The sequence below is a fragment of the Chelonia mydas genome, chromosome 25 (assembly GCF_015237465.2).
Source record: "Chelonia mydas isolate rCheMyd1 chromosome 25, rCheMyd1.pri.v2, whole genome shotgun sequence".
NCBI lineage: Eukaryota > Metazoa > Chordata > Testudines > Cheloniidae > Chelonia > Chelonia mydas.
Window position 1 is genome coordinate 2,533,832 of NC_057858.1, and position 16,833 is coordinate 2,550,664.

Below are 16,833 nucleotides of genomic sequence, written 5' to 3' on the forward strand. Positions count from 1 at the left end.
TTTCTGATCTCTGCTGCTCAGCAACGGGGAACGTTCACAGGAGCAATCTGCGGGTCAGACTCTGCTCTGAGTTACACCAGTGTAAATCCGGAGTCAAGGCATCCGATGCAGTGAGCTGTAGCTCACGAAAGCTTATGCTCAAATAAATTTGTTAGTCTCTAAGGTGCCACAAGTACTCCTTTTCTTTTTGTGAATAACACGGCTGCTACTCTGAAACCTGTCAGTTACACTAGTGTAAATCCGGAGTCAATCTGGTTCCCCTGGTGTGATGGAAGTCAGACTCTACCCCTCTGCATGGCCTCTGAAGCCACGGTCTCTGCATGAATGGCAGCAGCCGGGTGGAGGGGCGGGGTTCAGACAGTTACACCAGTGTAAATCCGGAGTCAATCCGGTTCCCCTGGTGTGATGGAAGTCAGACTCTACCCCTCTGCATGGCCTCTGAAGCCGCGGTCTCTACGCGAATGGCAGCGGGGTGGGGGGATTCAGACAGTGTTGGGAAACAAAGTAGTTCGCTCACAGCCCAAGTCTCTTGTTTTCAGCAGAATCCCGATTCCAGCCAAACCCTCCCCGCGACGCTCGTCAGCCAGCTCTGCTATTTATCACGCCCCACTCCCTGGAGAAGGATGGGTCCCCCGTTAGGCTGAGACCCAACTCCATGTGCCTGAGGGGAGCACACAGGGTCTGCAACCCCACTGCTGGGGCAGGGCCCAGTCCTCTGCATGGGCTCCCAAGGGACGCAGCGCCACCCACACTGCAGAGGCATGTTACTCACAAAATAATGCAAGCAGCTCAGTCTGCGGGACCATTCCCCAGGGGTGGGGCAGCGACGGGCAGCAGCTGGGGCGGAGGGTCAGGAGCAGAGGGGCAGGGACAGCCTTGGGCTTTAGCAGAACTTGTTGAGTGTGTTGGTGTGTGGGCTCCCTACAAACAGCCTCATGCCCTTCTCTTTCCCTTTCAGGAACTCTTGGCTGGAGTCGTGCGGCCCCATTTAGCAGCTGGGCCCCCAGCCATGGACTAGCCCTGGGCAGGCGATTGCTCTCTGAGCACTGGCACAGCTGCGATCCAGAGCTGGTTCCATCCCCAGGTGGCTGCCGTTGTGCTTGGGGCCAGGAGGATGGCTGCCGTGTGACCAGCCCGCACCCTGGCCCAGCTCCCCGCGTGGCGGGCGTGCTACGGCACTGCAATGAATGATGCGTCAACGCTGGATTATGAACTGCTGTCCCCCTCCCTGGTGGAGCCCCCCGCCACCGGCCTGGGCATGGACGCCGAGCAGAAGACGGTCTTTGCCTTCGTCATCTTCCTCCTGGTCTTCTTGGTGATGCTTATGGTGCGCTGCTTCCGCATCCTGCTTGACCCCTACAGCCGCATGCCCGCCTCTTCCTGGACTGACCACAAGGAGGGGCTGGAGCGGGGCCAGTTCGACTACGCGCTGGTGTAGTGGGGCCAGGAGCTCAGTGCGCCGCCCCCATCCCTGCCTTTCTCTAACCCCACAGGGACACTGCCAGCTGGAAGAGGCCTGGCTGGGTTTGTCTCTTTGCTAGGCACTTCTCCTTTTTTCTCCTCAGGCTGCAGCACCGTGCGCAGCTTGGATATTTGGGGGGATCTGGTGAGGGGGTGTTTGGGGTGGGATGAGCCTGGCGAGCTCTTGATTCAAAACAGGCCCCCCAGACGGCACTCTACCGTGCTTCTCAGTGTTGTGTGCTATGGGGGTGGGCAGGGGCAGGGCCTATTGGGATGGGGTGGGGCTGGGGGTGGGGGGCGCATGCTGCGGGTCAGGTTTCTCAGGGTTTCTGAGCTGGGTGGCTGTGTACCAGACACGGCCTGAGCATGGTGTCTGCCGCCTGCTGCCGTCTCCCAGGACAGGGCTGTGCGGTTCTTCGTCCAGGTGTCCTCATGGCTGAGCCCTGTCTGTCGGGGCGGGGGGTCGTTATAGGCACCTCAAGTGCTGGCTTCTGTGACTTTCCCATTGGTTTCATAGAATCACAGAATATCAGGGTAGGAAGGGACCTCAAGAGGTCACCTAGTCCAGCTCCCTGCTTAAAGCAGGACCCATCCCCAATTTTTGCCCCAGATCCCTAAATGGCCGCCTCAAGGATTGAACTCACAACCCTGGGTTTAGAAGGCCAATGCTCAAACCACTGAGCCATCCCTCCCCCCGAGGGTACCCCGCTCCGTGTGAGTTGGACGCTGCCCGTGCCTGCCCCATGCAGCCATGGCCCCACGTACAGTGCACAGCTCCCTCCTTGGTGGAGTGCCCCCTATTGGCGTTACACTGTAGCAAGCACCACCACCCCCGGCTGGAGACAATGCCTCTGACCAAAAGTGAAGCCCTGCCACCGGGGACAGGGCTCCTGCTCCAGCTGCAGGGCACCAGGCAGCCCGGCCCGCTCGCCCTGGGGATGCTGCAGTGACGGGAAGGAACTAACGCACCCCAGTGAGCCATGAGCCTGCTCCCAGCGCCTTTCCCAGGCCTGCCAGCGGCTCCCAGGCTTCCAGGGCGAGAAAGACTAGCCAGGCTCCCAGTCGGGCTATAGCCTTGGGCTGGCAGGAGGGTTTGGGGTGAGGGTGTACAGCTGAGGAGTGTACCAGGGGAGAGCAGACCCTCCTCCTCCACAGAACTAAAGCTGCACTTCTGCTAACCCTGCCCAGCTCAGCCTCCTCTCTCTGCTGCTTGTCATGGATACACCATGTCCCTGAGAACTAGCACATCTGGCCCCATGTGCTGCCACGTCCCTCCACATGAGCCAAAGCTGGCCATAGGCCCCACCACATCCCCCATGAGCCAGAGCCAGCCCCATAACTGCCGGTCCCTGTGTGAGCCCAGTGGGGTCCCGCAGGGATCGGCTCTTGACCCTCCACTATTTAACATTTTTATCAATGACCTGTAAGAAAACATAAAACCATCCCTGGTAAAGTTTGCAGATGACACAGTCGTTGGGGGAGTGGTGATTAGGACAGGTCACTGGTAGGGCGCGATTTGGCTCTCTTGGTAAGCTGATGTAAGAAGTGTAGTTGTCATATGCCTTGAAAATACATTGTTCACAGCTCTTGTCCTCTCTCTGCCCTTCTAAGTAACCGCAGCCAATCATCCTGGTGTATCTTCCAAACCCTTAGCTTCCTCTTTGAGCTAAAGGCAATGAGGATCAATAGGGCCTGTCTGGGGAGCACAAATTAAGCTAAAGTTAAACTATACAATTCCCAGGAAAGGAAAACTCTGATGCTTGATAAGGGCCCTCCCAGCTGTTGCTAGTTATTCACACCAAAGAGTCCCTTATTCACTAGTGGTTAAGACTTCCAACTCTCTTCATCTAGCTAAAGAGACCCCGTACCGGGCAACAGACAAGAATAATTGCCCCCTGTCCTGTGCCCTATTGTCTCATGTCTTCGGGCTGCCCTCCCACCCGGGAACACCCAGGTGCGCCTGCCTCTGTTTCCCCTTTCAGAGTGCTCAGGAACTCCTCTAGAAGCTCTCTTGCCTCAGTCATACCCCTTCTTGGACTGGTTATTACAAAATTACTGTGCCAACAGTCCAAAAGGCAAGTGGAACACATAGTCCATTTATCACCCCAGTGCAGGTAGTCCTTAAAATCATCCACGGACATAATACATCCTGCACTCCGGTGCCTTCTGCCATGCCCTACCAGCTGGAGTTAACACTCCTGTTCCCAGCAGGACCCCCACAGCCTCTCTGCGTCCCTCATTCCCCTGGCCCTGTCACTGTTCCCTGGGCTCCAGCTCTCTGGCATGGAGATGTCAGTAGGTTAACCCCTCTGCTGCCCTCCGGCCTCCAGCTCTTGGCTCCAGCACTCTGGCTTAGAGCCAGCAGGTACCTCTCTCTGCTATTCTCTGGCCCTGGACCTCTGGCTTGGGGATGTCAGCCAGCAAACCCCTCTTGCTGCTCTCTTGGCATCAGGCACCTCCTCCAGTCCTCTGGCCTCTGGCAGCTCTTCCCTGCAGCTCTCTGGAGACTCACTCCCAGGCAGCTCTCACCTCCCCTTTCCTGACTCACCAGGTTGCTCTTCCCTTGAGGCTTCAGGTGCCTTCTTGTAATCCCAACTGGAGTGAGCTGACGAATCACAGGTGCACTGGCTCTGCTCCGTCTTGAGGAGCTAGTGTCAGCCTGTGACATTTCTTTGGTATGAACCAAGGACCGGGAGTGAGTATGGAAGGAGTTAAACCAACGAGAAATAACTTGTGAAACCTGACAGTCAAATGGGGCACACTTCTCGTTCCCCCAAGAAATCCAAACTGCTTACCCCTCTCCCCAAACTTGACAGTTGTTTGCCTTATTAATCAGATCTTCATCTTTCTATGTGAATAATCTGTCTTGTTCCTCCAATGTAATGTCTCGTGTCCTATGATAAGCCCTGAAAGATGTGCAGAGTGTTGATATAATCCAAGAATATATGGACCGTGTCCTCTAGATTTAGAAAACTAGAAGGGATTTTGTTTGTTTTCTTTGTTAATGATTGTTGCACTAGAGAACTGAATGCATTGTATGGCATGAGAAGAGATAACAATACTACATAGGACTAGATGGGGCCATTTGGATCATCGAGTATTGCATGGTACAGGCACTGAACCAAGGTATAACTTTGGAATATTAAGAGAAATTGCTTAAAGGAGGGATCCCAATTCAAGTCAGGGTTAATACTGAAATATAATCCACGAAATTAATCAAACCTAAAAAAACCCCCATGACTAAAAGGGGCACTGAAGAAATTTTTATATGCCATCACCATCTACTGGACACTGATGGAAGTAACAAAGAAAGAGCATTGGAAGTTGAGAGTCATTTAGAAAGCATCCAATAGAAACAAGAGGGCAGACACCTTCCAGCTAGCCCTGAAATCAGGGTACATAAACCTGAAGTCATTTGGGACCTCAGAGCTTGCTGAACCCAGTAACCAGCATCTCCCGCTATCCAGGCTCATGGGACCAAGAAGAATTCGCAGTGTTTGCTGAACCTCCATGTGTGGATGACTCTCCGCATTCAGGGTCACAGGTCTAAGCGGGAGTGACTGAACCCACAAATAAGGTACAGAATCCAGCAGTGTAACTGACATGTGAACCAGCTGTATGTCAAGGATCCCCCATCCCAGGGTTAACAAGATAAGAAGAAGTGATGAGCGTCCGTTTCAAAGATTATATTTCCCTCTCTGTTCTTTAACTGAAGGTTTGCGTTAGCTCACTGAGTCTACATCCTTTAGTGAGACTTCAAGTAACCAAACTTTGGATTTTAACTAACTAACACCGTATGTATACTCTCCTTATAAGTCCAAGCAGACTGGAATAAGAGTGATTTAAACTGTAACTTTAAGCAATTGCTTTTGATATTTTAAACTTGCCCCTTTCATACCAAACCATTCAAATAGCAGGGACCACATTCTTCAAGGTGCCTTTAAAACAAGTGCATCCTTACTCCTTGGAGAGGTACTAGTAGTGTATTAAACATATTAGAAGTACTAAAGAATTGATGGTTAATGATCTTAAGAATGGAATAAGAAATCTTGGTGATTTGCATTGTTCCTTGGTATAACTGCTGAGCCTCAACCCTAGTCTATGACAATTGCTTGCAAGATTGTATTTATATGTTCAGTAAATGCCTAAGAACATTGGTTGTGTCTCTACTTGGTTGACGAACTGTTGATTGTATACTTTTGTGTTTCTGGGTGAATTAAATAAACTGTTGCTTGGTTAAGAACATCAAGCGATCTTTTGTCACCCTGATTTAAGAAATATTGTCCTAGGTGTAAGTTGACCTGAAAAGAACCTTGCATTTAAATTAGTAAGACAGTGTTCCTTGGATTTAATAAAAAGGGTTTATCCTAATTAAATTCCATTTCTGTATTGGCTACAACAAATAGAAGTTTAGCAACTCTACTTTGATTTATAGATTACAAGGCAGAAGGGCCGATGGTGACCATCTAATCTGACCTCCTGCACAGGCCAGAGATTTCCTAGAGCAGAGCTGTTAGAGAAACAGCCAATCTTGATTTAAAAATGGCCAGTGATGGAGAGCTCACCACGACCCTTGGAAATGGTTCAAATGGTCAATTTCTCTCACCATTACAAATGTGCTGAAGGTCAGACTAAATGTTCACAGTGATCCCTTCTGGCCTTACAATAACATATGAATCTCTGAGGGATCAGCCTCCTCCACAAAACAAGCCCATCGTAGGCTGTGTCTCGCCTAAAGAGGAAAGAAGCTGCCATCAAAGAAATCACTACAACCAGGTGAGTGAAATGAGTCCCCCACAACAAAACCACACAATTCATATTATAATTTACACAGGACAGTACGTGTGTAACAGACAATCTGTGGCAAGCGAAATCACTGCCCATACAAGCTTGCAAGCTAAGCAAGGAGAATTTAACACCATACTGTAAAGAGGCTTTTGGAGTGAAGCGAGGCCTAACACTCAACTCAGCTGCATTTCTCTGTCTGTGTGTCTGTAACATGATAACTTCTGCAGCCCATGTCCATTCAATTCCTAAATTTCAAGTAGGGTGGTGAAGCACTGGAATGGGTTACCTAGGTAGGTGGTGGAATCTCCTTCCTTAGAGACCATTACTCCTTGTTCTGTCATCTGCTACCACTCAGAACAGTCTAGATCCATCCTCTTTGGAACCCCCTTTCAGGTAGTTGAAAGCAGCTATCAAATCCCCCCTCATTCTTCTCTTCGGTAGACTAAACAATCCCAGTTCCCTCAGCCTCCCCTTATAAGTCATGTGTTCCAGTCTCCTAATCATTTTTGTTGCCCTCCGCTGGATGCTTTCCAATTTTTTTACATCCTTCTTGTAGTGTGGGGCCCAAAACTGGACACAGTACTCCAGATGAGGCCTCACCAGTGTCGAATAGAGGGGAACGATCACGTCCCTCGATCTGCTGGCAATGCCCCTACTTACACATCCCAAAATGCCATTGGCCTTCTTGGCAACAAGGGCACACTGTTGACTCATATCCAGCTTCTCGTCCACTGTAACCCCTAGGTCCTTTTCTGCAGAACTGCTGCCGAGCCATTCAGCCCCTAGTCTGTAGCGGTGCATGGGATTCTTCCGTCCTCAGTGCAGGACTCTGCATTTGTCCTTGTTGATCAGATTTCTTTTGGCCCAATCCTATCATTTGTCTAGGTCCCTCTGTATCCTATCCCTACCCTCCAGCGTATCTACTTCTCCTCCCAGTTTAGTGTCATCTGCAAACTTGCTGAGGGTGCAATCCACGCCATCCTCCAGATCATTAATGAAGATATTGAACAAAACCGGCCCCAGGACTAGCGGCACTCTGCTTGATACCGGCTGCCAACTAGACATGGAGCCATTGATCACTACCGTTGAGCTCGACAATCTAGCCAGCTTTCTATCCACCTTATTGTCCATTCATCCAGCCCACACTTCTTTAACTTACTGGCAAGAATACTATGGGAGATGGTGTCAAAAGCTTTGCTAAAGTCAAGGAACAACACGTCCACTGCTTTCCCCTGATCCACAGAGCCAGTTATCTCGTCATAGAAGGCAATTAGATTAGTCAGGCATGACTTGCCCTTGGTGAATCCATGCTGACTGTTCCTGATCACTTTCCTCTCCTCTAAGTGCTTCAGAATTGATTCCTTGAGGACCTGCTCCATGATTTTTCCAGGGACTGAGGTGAGGCTGACTGGCCTGTAGTTCCCCGGATCCTCCTTCTTCCCTTTTTTAAAGATGGGCACTACATTAGCCTTTTTCCAGTCATCCGGGACCTCCCCCGATCGCCATGAGTTTTCAAAGATAATGGCCAATGGCTCTGCACTCACATCCGCCAACTCCTTTAGCACTCTCGGATGCAGCGCATCCGGCCCCATGAACTTGTGCTCGTCCAGCTTTTCTAAATAGTCCCGAACCACTTCTTTCTCCACCGAGGGCTGGTCACCTCCTCCCCATGCTGTGCTGCCCAGTGCAGTAGTTTGGGAGCTGACCTTGTTCGTGAAGACAGAGGCAAAAAAAGCAATGAGTACATTAGCTTTTTCCACATCCTCTGTCACTAGGTTGCCTCCCCCATCCAGTAAGGGTCCCACACTTTCCCTGACCTTCTTTTTGTTGCTAACATACCTGTAGAAACCCTTCTTGTTACTCTTAACATCTCTTGCTAGCTGCAACTCCAGGTGTGATTTGGCCTTCCTGATTTCACTCCTGCATGCCCGAGCAATATTTTTATACATTGCATTCCCTGCTCAGCAATCCTATCTCCGGGCCCAGCCCCCGCTGCCTGCTATGCCTCCCTCATGTGTCCCTGCTCTGGCATCTCCCCGGCAGATGGGGTGGGATCTGAGTTACTACAGGGAATTCTTTCCTGGGTGTCTGGCTGGTGATTCTTGCCCACATGCTCAGGGTTCAGCTGATCACCATATTTGGGGTCGGTGTTAGGATATAGATATTCAGGCCTGTCTATAAAGGCCTATACTCTAAGAATTTAGGTGTATTCTTATCACTTGGCAAGTTCTAGAGGTATAAAAGAAAGAATCAAAATCACTGTCTGCTGGTGTAAGGGCCTTCTCTTACTGTGACAGTTTGAGGCCCTGTTCTCAGGCTAAGGCCTTTGGCTAAGCAGCAGAGGCTGCCGTAAGCTGGGAAGCGACCTGACCAGTCACCTCCTCACATTCCAAACTAGTCACATTGAAATAAGGTGCTATTGGGCTGTTAGGATACAATCCTGTCCTGATAATGCCTATCTCCTCCAGAGAAAGGGAAGTGCCTAGAAAATGTAAAAGGAAACTTAGTTTGATAGCATCCTGTCTGGCAAGAACTCACTTATCAATAGCTGGGATGTGAAATCCTCACTTCTGTATTGTTTTGTCATTATAGTTCCCACTTTGCTTTTGTTTGTCTGTATAATCTCTGTCTGGTTCTGTGATTGTTCCTGTCTGGTGTACAATTGATTTTGCTGGGTGTAAACTAATTAAGGTGGTGGGATATAATTGGTTACATAATCATGTTACAATATGTTAGGATTGGTTAGTTAAATTTCAGGAAAATGATTGGTTAAGGTATAGCTAAGCAGAACTCAAGTTTTACTATATAGTCCGCAGTCAATCAGGAAGTGGGTGGGTGTGTGTGTGTGTGGGGGGGGGGGGGGAAATGGGAACAGGGAATGGGGTTGGGGAAATTGGAATCATGTTTTGCTAAAGGGGGAAATGGGAACAGGGAATGGGGGTGGGAATTTGAATCATGTTTACCTAAAGGGGGAAATGGGACACAGGTAAGCCTCTGTGGTATCAGAGCTGGGAAGGGGGACACTAAGGAAGGAAACTGGAATCATGCTTGCTGGAAGTTCACCCCAATAAACATCGAATTGTTTGCACCTTTGGACTTCGGGTATTGTTGCTCTCTGTTCATGCGAAAAGGACCAAGGAAGTAAGTGGATGAAGGAATAAACCCCCTAACAGTCGGGAAGGAATTATCCTCCAGGGCAGATTGGAAGAGGCCCTGGGGGTTTTTCGCCTTCCTCTGCAGTGTGGGGCGCGGGTCACTTGCTGGAGGATTCTCTGCACCTTGACGTCTTTAAACCATGATTTGAGGACTTCAATAGCTCAGACATAGGGGAGAGGTTTATTGCAGGAGTGGGTGGGTGAGATTCTGTGGCCTGCGTTGTGCAGGAGGTCAGACTAGACGATCATAATGGTCCCTTCTGACCTTAATGTCTATGAATCTATGAGGATGCCTCTGATCTGCAACAGCCCCATTGTGCCTCCTCCCTCTGCTGCCTGGAGTCCCCTAGAATTACCCTGTCCCCACTCCTGTGGCGAGCGAATCAAGGGGTGGGGGGAGCTCGTGGTGGGTCAATGGTGGAGATTCGTCCTCTGTCTCATGGGAAGATCAAACTGGCCTGAACGACGCACTGCAATGTGTAGTGTAGGGAACAATTTGTCCTTGACTGGGGTCGCTCTGTCTAAGGCTCTCATGGCCTGTAGGGCTTTCTCTGTGCAGGAGGTGGGTGCCGGCCCCAGTTGCACAACAAGTGGAGACAGCACCGTTTGCCTTTACCCATGTCACCCCCTGCGGCCCCTCGCGAGGAGCCCGATTCCAAGCCCCTGGCAGGCAATGGGCAGCTGCCCTTTCGGAGCAAGCTGTGCCACCCGTGCAGCTTTCTCCTCCAGCTGCTGCAGGGCCCATTTCCCGTCTGACTTGGGGCTCACGGTCTCCAGCCACAGATGAGAGACGGAACCATTTAACCCAAAATAATTTTATTGTTGCTGTTGCTCCTGATACAAAAGGGGCTCCACAAAGAGGGGCTCGCTCTGCGGGGCGAGGTGGCACAGCTGCTGCACTGGGTGTGCCCAGCGCATCCGAAAACCAACTCGCGAGAAATGTCAATGAACACAAACTCACCACACTAGACTGGAATGAATGAAAACCTTTCGCTTTCTCATTTGACACATTTGGCTCAACACACACACACAAAACCCCACCTCTGCTCATTTATAATTATTAGTCATTATTTTTTAAAAGCACCCTTTGGTAAAAAAAAACAAAACAAAAACAGGCCACCTGTCATGTCATGAGGTCTGGTACTCTTGCAAAATCCAGCTTGTGTTGTTTGCAGCTGCATTATGCAAAAGAGTTTTCAAGTTTGATATTAGCCAAAGTACAGTATACACACACTTCCCCTACATGCCATGTGGTGGCAGCGTCCCAGGAAAGAACAGAAATGAAAAACAGCCCCCCACCCCAAAGTACCAAAAAAGCTACAGGAATATGCACTCCTCACAACAACGAGCAGTCGTAACATTGGTGGTTATACATAAATATGAAAGGGTGGATGCAGTGCAGTAACCCTGACGATTCAGTACCAGCACCAGCTTCCGCGAGCTGAAAGCACCATTGATCTGGGGATCTATCAGGTAGTCTTGTGTGTTACCATGAGTGAATTAGCACCTTTGTTTCCTTTTGCTGATGCACAGTGTTGATGTAGAACCAAAAAAAAAAACAACAACCCAAACCCGACACACACAAAAAACAAAGGAAAAAAAGAGTTTCATGCAAAACTAGAAAATGGCCTTGTAGAAAACAGCTGTATGAAAAATTACCCTCTTGGCAGGAAGCAAGAGCTGTCAGTACCAGCCTGTCCACTCAGGCCATTGGCAGCGGCAAGGAGACAGATTCTTTGCAATCCGATTTCGCAGATTGTTTTTAGTGCATTTAGTTTGTCTGCATTGACCAGAGGATTAGTATTTCTGACATCACATTGGAGTGACCAGAGCGGAATCCCATATTTGCAAGTGCCCTCTGATTGTGGGTGTCAGGCCAAAGGCCCTGAGGTGACTCAAACCAGACACCTCCAAACTAGCACCCAAAATCAGGGACCACTTTGAAAATATGGGCCTAAATGCCCATGAGCCATGTCCCTCTCCCCTGTGGTGCCTGCAGTGTGACTTCTCAGCACGCTTCTCCTGCTCGGGGGGACCTCTGAGGGACCTTGCAAATGCTCCCAGAAATGGGTCCAGGATCCCCACGCTGGGCCAAATAACTCCCAATTCCTACCAGCAGGAAGGGCCTAGCTGTGCTGTGCTGTGCTAAGACTCACTACATCTCTCGTGGCAATTCAGTTTGTTCAACCACAATCAAAGCATACAACTGTACACCTCCCCCCAAAGCTACTCACCACCTGCTGGTGACATAAGGACATTCGTTAACCTCTGCAGCGGCTGGAGCTGTAGGAACAACCCTTCCAAACTCCGCGCTGTGGAGATGGGGCCAGTGGTACCAGCTAGTATTGCACATGTGCAGAACACTGCAGTATTGAAGCCCTAAACTGGAACAGAAGCCTGCAGTCCTTCAGACTGGCTAGCTTGCAATGTGAGGTTACATGGCATAATCCAAACTGGCCCTTCACTCCAAGTGGGGCCAAATTAACCCTTTTTTTGCCATGCAAAGGGACCAAACGAAGGACCCGATGGAACACAGTATAAAAAGAGAGCGGAGCAGACAGCGTCAGCTGAGGAGGACTTTCCAGAGCACCGTTGCGGCAATGCAGAAGCAAAGGGAAAAACCAGATACACTGGGAAATGGCACCAATACAGCAGCTTCTCTAGAGGTCACGTCTGAGCTCTGTCCTCAGCCATCGCCCCCTCCTAGCTTGTGATGGTGAGCGGCCCTGGGCCAGGGAAGACAGGGAGGTTTCAATGGGAAAACCCTTGTCAGCTCAGACTAACAGTGTCATGTTTTAGGGAAGAGGGCAGGGCCGCCCATCTCAGGGGATGAGAGCACAGAGGGAGACACAGCCCCAGACAACAGGGTTTCGAACCATGGACAAATATTTCACAAGCTCTTTTCGGGGGTTGCTTGGTGCATAACACAGGTGCTCTGTGTAGCAGAGAGGCCCTTAGCTGCCCAGGGCCCAGTGCTGAGTCCAGGGGCACATTTCCCAGCAGTCGGACAATGCGGCTGGCGAGGTGCTGGCACAGGGGTGCGGCGAGAGCAAAGGGGTTTGTTTCCAGGTGTGGGTGGCGCTGCTAAGAACTGTGCTGTGGCTGTGGCTGGGTGGCTGGTTGGTTCTCATGGTGGCTAGTAAAGCTGGAGCTGAAGCCTCATCCTGAGTGCTTGGCCAAGCTCCCCTGCCAAGTAGTTGAGGTCGTTCTTGGCCTCCAGTTTCTGCAGTTCCTTCTTGCGGTACAGGGGCACGCTCACGATCTCCAGCAGGTAGGTGCCAGGCATGATCTTCTTGCGGCCAAGATGCAGGTAGCTGAGTCCTTCTTTCTGGTGGATACGGAAGTAGCCGTCCTCGTTCCCATGAGAGACCACGTAGCGCACGTGGTTCTCCAGGGGCTCTACAGCCGGCAGCAGCTCCAGGATGTGCTCCTTGTGGTCCAGGGCTGAGAGGTTCAGGCGCATGGACAGGGGAGCATCGATGTCCACGCTGGCCAGACTCACTTCGGGCTCCTAGGGAGAAGAAGGCAGGGGATCTTAGTGAACTGGCAGAAAGGATAGTTTGTGCCCAGAACCAGAAAGTGTACGGATGTGGGCCCATGCACTGGTTCAGGGCTGTCTCTGACGGTGACTGGGAGTGTCACCAAGGCCTGCACTCAGGGTTTGACTCCAATAGCCCTGGTCTGACTGGGTGAGGAGCCAGCCCTCAGGGCTGTGGGGCAGAAGGGGTGCACAAGTGTTTGTGTAGCACTGAGGACACAGGGTCTGTGATGGTGGCCGGGTCCCTGTCTCCCCTGTGAATATGTGAGGGGGGTGCATGGTGTGGCCCCAGATAATACCCCACACTGAGGGGACTGAGCAATGTCCCCCTGGCCAATGGGGACAGTCCTCCCGCTCTCCTGGGGTTCTGAATTCACTGAGGCACTGAGGCACCAGACACAGGGAAGGCTGATGTGGGGGTGGGTCTCTCTGGGCAGAGGTCCATCCTGTGACTGTCTCAGTGCTGCTAGGCTGGGGATGCCACACAGCTTACGCCCAGACAGGGAGTCGGCCTGGCTCGCAGCTTCCTCGAGCTGTCCGGGGGGCCGTGCATTACCTGGTGCCCCTCAGTCCCGTTGATGCTGCGGCGCTGCCGGCCCCGCTTGGGGTAGCCATTTATCTTGCACTCATAGCAGGTCTCAGGGGAGAGCAGGTTCTCCTCATCCTCCTCCAGGGGGGCAGGCAGATAGGAGCCTTTGCCGAAACCAAGTCCAGAAAGACAGTGCCTGGGACCAGAGGAGAAAACAATGGGACAGGATTCACCCAGAACCACCAGAACACACGGTGCTCCCCAGTGCCAAGGCCCATGTGGGTCTGCCAGGCACTGGGTGGGGTGTGCGGTGCACAGCACAGTGCATTCATATGCTGCAACCAGAAGCCTGGGTTTCAGTGAGGAAAGGGTTAACGGGATATGCTCCCCTCTACTGGGGCACTCAGACAGGGTACAGACACAGAATGCCATCCTGGGCAGCACTTGAAGGACCCAGGCAAGCATCCGGGTGTGTGTGTGTGCACATGTGTGCAACTGTGCATGACTGAGCATGACATGGGCACGTCCCTGCATGAGCATGCACCTGGGAGTGTGAGCGCACAGGCAGGTGTGTCTGTGGACTGTACAGACACTCACAGGGTACGTCTGAGCTCAGACTGCGGCGGGGGAGAGTGCCCCGGCCCAGAGCTAGCATGAGCCCGGGGCTCAGGGCCTGCCAAGGTAACGGAGCAGCCCCATCTGCTCACCCTTGTCCAGCTCGGAAGTATCCCCCAGGGCAGCCACACAGGTAGCCCCCATCAGTGTTGGAGCAGCCGTAGCTGCAGGGGCTGCCGCTGGCCGAGCACTCGTCTACATCCTGGCACCCGCCAAAGGCCTGGTCGAAGTCGAAGCCGGACGGACAGATGCACTTGAAGCTGCCCAGAGTGTTGTAGCAGGAGGCGGAGCCGCAGGCGGAGGGGCTGGAGCACTCGTTTTCATCTGGAACCAGGACAAAGCACAGTGCTCAGGCTCCTGGAGCCCAGCAGAAGGGGATGCTGTGGGTGGGAGACCCTGCTAATGGGTCATTGCTCCAGCTCCCCGCTGCCTCCATCCTATGCCGGTGAGATTAACGAGCCCCCGGCTGAGCCCCTTGGCTAAACACCAGCAGCTGGGCTCCCTGCACCAGCTCTTCAGTCACCAGGAAAAGGAGGAGGTGAAAGACAACATCTTCCTACAGGGCGCCTAGCCCCTCCCTTAGATGCCTAAGAGCTGATCTGATGTCAGGAATGTGGAGCAGCCAGACCCTCTGCTGGCACCTGTGGTGGGAGCGGCAGGAACTCAGCCCCTCCGCTAGGCGGCTGCAGAGGTGGAGTTCAGCCCCTGCTTTAGGTGGCTGTGCTGGCGGACTCTGGCCTAGTGTGGGCCTGTGTACCACACACAGAGCACTTATCCCTCCTCTCCCCGAGGGCAGCCCAGCGCCCAGCACAGGGTCTGCGCAAACCCAAGGTCCTCTGGTTAATGACAAACACAGGGAAGTCGCTGACCTGCCAGAGGTGGAGCAAGGAGTCAGCAGCTCAGCTGGGAGCAGCCTCCCTCCCCTAGCTAGTATGCTGCCCCGCATGGGAGCCCCCCTCCAGCACCCCTGTCCCCCACTCACCCACACACTGGTTCCACTGGTAATGCTGCACATAGCCCTGAGGACAGCCACAGCGGTAGCCTCCCAGGACGTTCTGACAGCCATGCTGGCAGCGATGGTTCCCGTCGCACTCGTCCACATCTGATGGCACAACAGCACAGAGCGCCCGTCAGACACCTCCCGGCAGCTCCCACAGCCTGGCAGCAGAGCCCAGCAGCGGAGCCCGGAGACCAGCAATGCACGGACACAGAGCTCCTGCCTGAAGGGGCTCTCAGGAGGGCTCAAACAATGGGATCAGCTTCCCTGGCTGCACCCCTGCCAGCTGGTCACTAATGACTCTGACGTTAAAGCAATTGCGGCAAAGCTGTGATGGGCCTTTGTGATCTAGGGCCTGAGTCCTGACGCCTTTGCTGCTCACCCCTTCCTGTTCAACAGGGACACCAGCAGGTCTGTGCCTAAGGCCCAGCCCTATTGCCCTGCCCCCATGCTGTGGGCCCGTCCTCCTTGGGAGACAGGGACATGGACCACCACACAAGAGCTGCCTGGTGAAGTCCTGCCACTGCTCCTCCCTGGGCAGGCTGGGCTCCCTCTGACTCGCTCCCTGTCTGCAGGCAGCCTGGGTATGTCCTGGAGGAGGGAGGGCTCATCCCCACAGCCCAGCAGAGGACTCGGCCCCTGCCAGCACCATGATGGGGCGGTGGGGCAGTGGGGTCAGACTTTAATCCCATGCTTGGTCCCAGTGGTTAGTGAGGAGTGAGCCGGGGCAGGAATGGACTGTCTCTGTTGAGGACCCTGAGCCCCTGGCATCCCCTCGCTGGCTGCCTTTGGCCATGCTCCAGGGCCCTTTGGTCTGCCTAAGTTCACTCTCGAGGGGTTTGTGGCTCTGATGCATATCTGCCCTATTCTTGTGGCAGTGAGAAGTGACTGCTTCTCTAGTGGGCGTGGGGTTAGTGGCTTTATTGCTGTTTCTTGTTGCCTGGGTTGAATACTGTCTTCTCTTCTCCACTCTCAGAAGTGCTCTGTGTGGCAGGTTTTGCCTGGTACAAGGTCAGGCATCCTGATTATACACAGACACAGCTCATGCTCCACGCGGTGTGCTCTGGGCAGCAGCCAGCGCAGCCCAATTCTGTGCTGAGCGTCTGCAATCGGCTAATATTGCCGTGCCCCGACACGCACTCTGCTTTGCTTTCCCAGTGTTGTTGCCTTTGTGTCCACCCCTTGTGTGGTGAGTGTCCAGGAGATTCTGGGGTGGGACAGGGCCGCTGGGGCCATCTAGCCCATCCCTTGCACTGTGGCAGGGAGATCTCTGCCCAACCCCTGCCTCATCTGACCTTGAATCCCTGCCAGGATTCTGATGCCAGCCCATCACATGACAGACTCTTCCAGTGTCATGTGATGAAGAGTGCCATTCAATTGCATCACATGAAGGCAGATAACTAAAAGTGACAGATTATACATGTGCTTGTACACAAATGCTAGAAGTCTAAATAGTAAGATGAGCGCCTGGTATTAAATGAGGCTATCGGTATAACAGGCACTACAGAAACTAGGTGGAACAATGAAAATCAATGGGACACAGTAATTCCAGGGTAGAGAATATATATGAATGACAGAGTAGGTCACGCTGGTGGGGGAGCGGCACTACATGTGTGTGACACATGTCCAGAAAGGGTGCTGGATGAATGACCCAAATTCAACCTTTAGGGACATATTAATAGATAATGGTTTTGGTTTTGGGTGTTTACATATATATTGTTAGAGGCTGACAATGTAATCGAACAGTTCC

General features: G+C 52.4%; 2 protein-coding genes across 2 annotated transcripts in view; one reads left to right on the top strand and one right to left on the bottom strand.

Moving 5' to 3' along the window:
• The first annotated feature begins 1,045 nt into the window (after window positions 1-1,045).
• Window positions 1,046-1,578, top strand: CTXN1 (cortexin 1). The gene has a single exon (XM_007063851.4). The coding sequence runs from the start codon at window positions 1,184-1,186 to the stop codon at window positions 1,436-1,438; it is 255 nt and encodes an 84-aa protein (XP_007063913.1). The 5' UTR covers window positions 1,046-1,183; the 3' UTR covers window positions 1,439-1,578.
• Window positions 1,579-10,669: 9,091 nt separating this feature from the next.
• The window catches only part of FBN3 (fibrillin 3), a 281,443-nt gene continuing 275,279 nt past the window's right edge, over window positions 10,670-16,833 (bottom strand). The window contains exons 62-65 of the mRNA XM_037885777.2: window positions 15,069-15,188; window positions 14,179-14,410; window positions 13,499-13,667; window positions 10,670-12,915 (exon numbers count right to left, since the gene is read on the bottom strand). Of these exons, the coding sequence (XP_037741705.1) occupies window positions 12,541-12,915; window positions 13,499-13,667; window positions 14,179-14,410; window positions 15,069-15,188 (896 nt within the window). The 3' untranslated portion in view covers window positions 10,670-12,540. The remainder of the gene's footprint in view (window positions 12,916-13,498; window positions 13,668-14,178; window positions 14,411-15,068; window positions 15,189-16,833) is intronic.

Coding starts and splice junctions, on each gene's coding strand:
- CTXN1 (XM_007063851.4), top strand. CDS start 1,184: ATGAATGATGCGTCAACGCTGGATTATGAACTGCTGTCCCCCTCCCTG.